At 32.4% G+C, this 4,906-nt stretch overlaps 1 protein-coding gene across 1 annotated transcript in view; it reads right to left on the minus strand.

The window, feature by feature from the left end:
* Positions 1-943: 943 nt before the first annotated feature.
* LOC106465063 (calreticulin-like) overlaps positions 944-4,906 on the minus strand; it is a 9,826-nt gene continuing 5,863 nt past the window's right edge. The window contains exons 6-9 of the mRNA XM_013925260.2: positions 4,092-4,349; positions 2,710-2,802; positions 1,728-1,877; positions 944-1,183 (exon numbers count right to left, since the gene is read on the minus strand). Of these exons, the coding sequence (XP_013780714.1) occupies positions 1,157-1,183; positions 1,728-1,877; positions 2,710-2,802; positions 4,092-4,349 (528 nt within the window). The 3' untranslated portion in view covers positions 944-1,156. The remainder of the gene's footprint in view (positions 1,184-1,727; positions 1,878-2,709; positions 2,803-4,091; positions 4,350-4,906) is intronic.

A 4,906-nucleotide genomic window follows, 5' to 3' on the forward strand; every position in this document is an offset into this window, starting at 1 on the left:
AATTCCCATTTAGTATTACTTCCAACGAAAACTATTTCATCCTTAGCTGTAACAAATATGTCAATGCACATGTTTTGGACATAATTACTTATTAATATCTGTCATCTTCCTGTTCATATACCCACTTTCTTTTATACTGATAAAATGTTTAGGCATCTGTTTTAAAAAAAACACTTGCCACGCTAGCCAGCTCTGCATCGTTTAGTACTAAGCCTAAGATGATCAACGGGTGGGGCAGGTCATTCCAGAAACTGGTAATTTACGGTTATTTCAATAGATTTCTACAACTGGGCATTATATCACCCTTCTTATATTTACTCTTCATTTCAGAAATAGAATTTTTAATTTGAGAATTGCTGGGAAATCATCTTGTAATGCATCAACTTCAATACTGCATCTTTGGGTTTTACTTTGTTTGCACCATTAGTTTCACAAAGTATTGAAGCCAATGGTTTCGTATATACGATTCCAATCCCCCCCCCCCCCTTTAAATTAACAATACTATTGTGACCATTGTTTTATGTTTTGACGACAATGCAGTAATTAATTGACGAATCTCGGATTCAGCTGGTACGTCAAATCAATTGGGATATCATTGAACAGTTTTCCCTCATCTAAACTGGACCCACGGTTAAGCCTAATCACTACACTTAAAGCATCACATTCACAACCACATCTAGAACATTTCAAGCACATTTCATTGCATCGTTTTACTTTAAATTTACAAGTTTACTTCTCCATGTTGATTCTCACGATCTCGGGTCAAGTCACAGGTCTGGTCCAGTGACCTTGACCTTGAAAATAGTGCCAAATGTCTTTTCTTTTTTTGTCTAATCAAAACAACCCAAACCTTTCTGGAATGACTCATTATTTTGGATCCACATCGAGATACCAGGCTGGCTCGTTAATTTCTATTGTTATTTCCAATACAGAAACTAAGAAACAAGAGACAACCAACTTGTTTATTAACGTATCATGTACAACTTTCATTTCTGACAGAACAACCTGTGCATCCCTATACTGTAATAGTGACTGTCAATGACCGATAAATAGTATTCACTGTATGAAAAATAAAAAAAGCTTCATAATTCTGTGCTCTGCCTGACTTGGACTTTATGTACAGCAAAGGAAAATGAATGAAAATAACACTAGTACATTACAACTCTTCATGTTCGTGAGGTTCCTAGAAAAGAAAAGAAAATTGATAAATAATCTCCTCAAAATAATCATTAAACAGCATTTAAAAAATTAAATTGTAAACTCAGAAATAAGTCAGGGCATTGTATAAACATGGAATTTTGTATTAATACTACCATGACCAAGATGATCATAAAACAAAAAAAGTCAAATTATTAGCTTTGTTACTTTGGTAACATTTCACAAAAAAAGATTAGCATTATAGATAATTACTCAACTTGGAAGCATGGAAATACAAGTTGGCCTTGTAGATTTCTCCATTCTAAAATCACGAGCCCATAAAGAAGTTTATATAATAGTAGTGAAGATTTGATCTAAGAAATTTGACAGTGTATATTTTATCAAAAGTAGGCTTACAACTTTTGCTAAGAATAGCAACAACTTAAAAATGAAACAACCAACTTTAATATTACACTAGGAACATGTGCAAGATTAAAACCAGTGACTTAAAAACAGAACTTCTGAGAATAAATACTTTAGGGAATAATTAAATAATCGGTATATATTTAATAACAAAGATGGATGTGTACCTCAGTTGTCTCTGAAGTCTCTTCTCCTTCCTCCTCATTTTCATCCTCTTCCTCTTCATCCTCCTCCTTTTCCTTAGTCTGTTTGGCTTCTTCTTCAGCTTTCTTCCTTTCTTCCTCATCTTGGCTATCTTTCATTTTCTTCTCAGCCTCCTAATTGTTAGTTTAATTTATTAATAATTAACTTTGTACCAAAAATATAATATCAAGCTTCTAAATTCATACAAAATATTTTTTTTTAATTCTTATAATCAATTTCTTATTAAAATTATTTACCTTCCAAAAACTCTACATCACATACTACATTATGTGACAGTTGGGTTTTAGTTCAATGGTCATATTTTTAAACTACTCCACATCTTGACCAAACTTCATGGCTAATCACATACCAAAGTTCTATAAATTTATAGCAACTAGAGTTGAGAAAGAAAACCAACATAACAGAAAAGTTAAGTTGAATATTTCCCCAGTAGTAAGTATTTACAAATATTATTCATTTACAACTTTATGGAACCAGTTATAAAAGCAGCAAGGAATTTAAAATTATTAACATAGCAGTCATTCACAGTACACACACAGATTCTTTTTTTTAGAATATCCTATCACAATGAAATAAGTTACAGAAATGGTCTCACTAGAAGATAAAAGTAGGTCCTTAAACTTAGTATTAAAGAATATTGGGATTTATAAATCAAAGAATTTATAATGAAAATAAAAACTTCAGTTAAAACATCTGTGTCTGGCTATTAATTAAAACCTGTGTTTATGTAAATGACATGTAAAAATTTCTGAAATGTAAATAAACCCATATCCATAATGGGTTATCTGATGTCTCAACTACAGGAAAATAAACCTCAGATTGTAAGTACATAGACTTACTGCTATCCCACTGAGAAACAATTCAAAAAGAGCAAATTATTAATAGTTTATGAAATACAGTATAATAACAAACCAAGTTGAATAAAATTACACACAAATAATTCACCTTTGTAGCTCCCCATGTTTCTTCTGCAAACGTCTTCGCATATTCTGGGTCGTCAGTAACAAGTACGTCATCAAAAATTGAACCAGATTTCACCTACAATGGTCAAATAAGAGTGTTACACTATTTGTCAACATAAAAATGAGTCCTAAATTATGATAATTAATGAGTATTCTTGAAGAAATAAACTTTATCCTACCTAGATATTCTTTAAAAATGAAGACAATCGTTGTACATAATATCCATTACATCAGTAAACAAACTACTTACAAACTATTATACACACACACAAACACACAACCACACACTTTAGTTCACAGGAGATAGTAGAAAAAACACATAGTGACCATTATTAGGTCAAAGTATAACCCATTGACTGCCAATTCAACGTACAAAGTACAGTCCTCCTATGGCAGTTGAATGCGAGTGTGCCGTATACGTAGCACGACTTGCAAATATCCTGCAACTGTTTAAAACAGCCACAGTTAATGGGTTAAGCACCTAACTGTCATGATGTTAAAATATTCCAAGTTGTAAAAAGATAAAATGGATACTTCTTATGGATTTAAAAGAACTCAAAACAATACAAAGAACAGGAGATAATTCATGAAAATCTTACATAAAAAGAAAGAAAAACACCACGAACAGGTTGACCAAACCTTCAATGATAACAATACATACATCACAAAGCTAAGATTAAAATACATAGCCAGTACCATTTACAGCTAATACATGCTAATTTTAGAACTAAAAACTGAAGTATTTTTTTGTTCTTTTTCTACTTTGGAATTTCCATTTATGGCCACTTGCCATCGTCCCAAATTTTAAACTACTGACCAGAAAGAAAGCAGCAATTTAATAGCACCCTATCGCCTACTTCAAGGAACTGACTGTTACTCTTATAATGCTCAGACTGCTTAAAGTGCAGGGTATACTTTGCTACATCGTACATTTTTTTAATCCAGTTCATCGGATCCGAGTTCTAACACAGGCCTAATCTACACCTCATGTGCGTAAAAGTACCAGATGTTTACTTGTACTCAACAGAAAACAGCCGATTGTCAGAACACAAACAAAGAATGAAAACATTCCTTAACTACATTCATTTGGGACAAAGCTTATCCAACTTTGATTTATTGAACTGGTTTATAAACAAAGTTATTGCACTACCAATCCATTCCCCCTCCTCCACTTAATTCTTTGATAAAAAGCCAAGAACAAAGAAATTAAAAAGAAAATTGATAATACAGAAACACTAAATACCATGTAAAAACAAGATTTAGGCTTAACAACTTGCATAATAAATAATTTATTTGTTTAGACATAATATATTAACATTTATGGTGCTTATTTCCAAAACAAAGTTTCAAAAAACTCCAATTCACCTGCCATAAATCGATCCCAACAGCACAGATCTCCGTGTACCTATAGAGCTTGGAATCGGAAGTGTATTCTGGATTATCTATTTCAGGATGGATCCACTGTCCCTTGTAATTAGGGTTATCAATCTGTCGTGGTTTCCACTCACCCTTATAAGCTGGGTTATTTATCATTGGTGGTTCCCACTCACCATCCATCTCATCATCCCAATCTTCTGGCTTTGTGGCATCAGGATCTGGGGTATATTCTGGCTGGTCCCAATCCTAGAAATCACGTAAAGAAATATTAAAATAATTTCAAACATACAAAACAAGTAACATGAAGTCATAATCTTATACTAATAATTGTAGGTTAGTTAGCTAACAATAATTTTAAGTTTGAAATCTATATTTTGTTAAAGGACAAACTGATATTTATCAGTGATTTGATTATAAATTCCAGTTTTCTTAGTCGTGCAGAATTTGTTAAGTGTTACTAATACACAGTTACTTGTTATTCTACTTGTATTGCTATGACAGTGTGTAATCACCACTAGTGCAGCTGTTGGGACAAATCAAAAAACATTTAATGAAAATATCAACAGTAAAATTCAAACAAATATTTGTATAAATTGAAAGTGCTTAAAAAAAAATTAAAATTTGTTAATACAAACTGTAAATAACAAATCATGTAGTGTGTGTGTGTGTGTGTGTGTGTGTGTGTGTGTGTGTGTGTGTGTGTGTGTGTGTGTGTGTGTGTGTGTGTGTGTGTGTGTGTGTGTGTGTGTGTGTGTAGTAGTAGTAGTTAGTTAGTTACGTACGTACGTTACGTACGTTCGTGT

The sequence above is a fragment of the Limulus polyphemus genome, unplaced genomic scaffold, assembly GCF_000517525.1.
Source record: "Limulus polyphemus unplaced genomic scaffold, Limulus_polyphemus-2.1.2 Scaffold1825, whole genome shotgun sequence".
In the NCBI taxonomy this organism is placed as follows: Eukaryota; Metazoa; Arthropoda; class Merostomata; order Xiphosura; family Limulidae; genus Limulus; species Limulus polyphemus.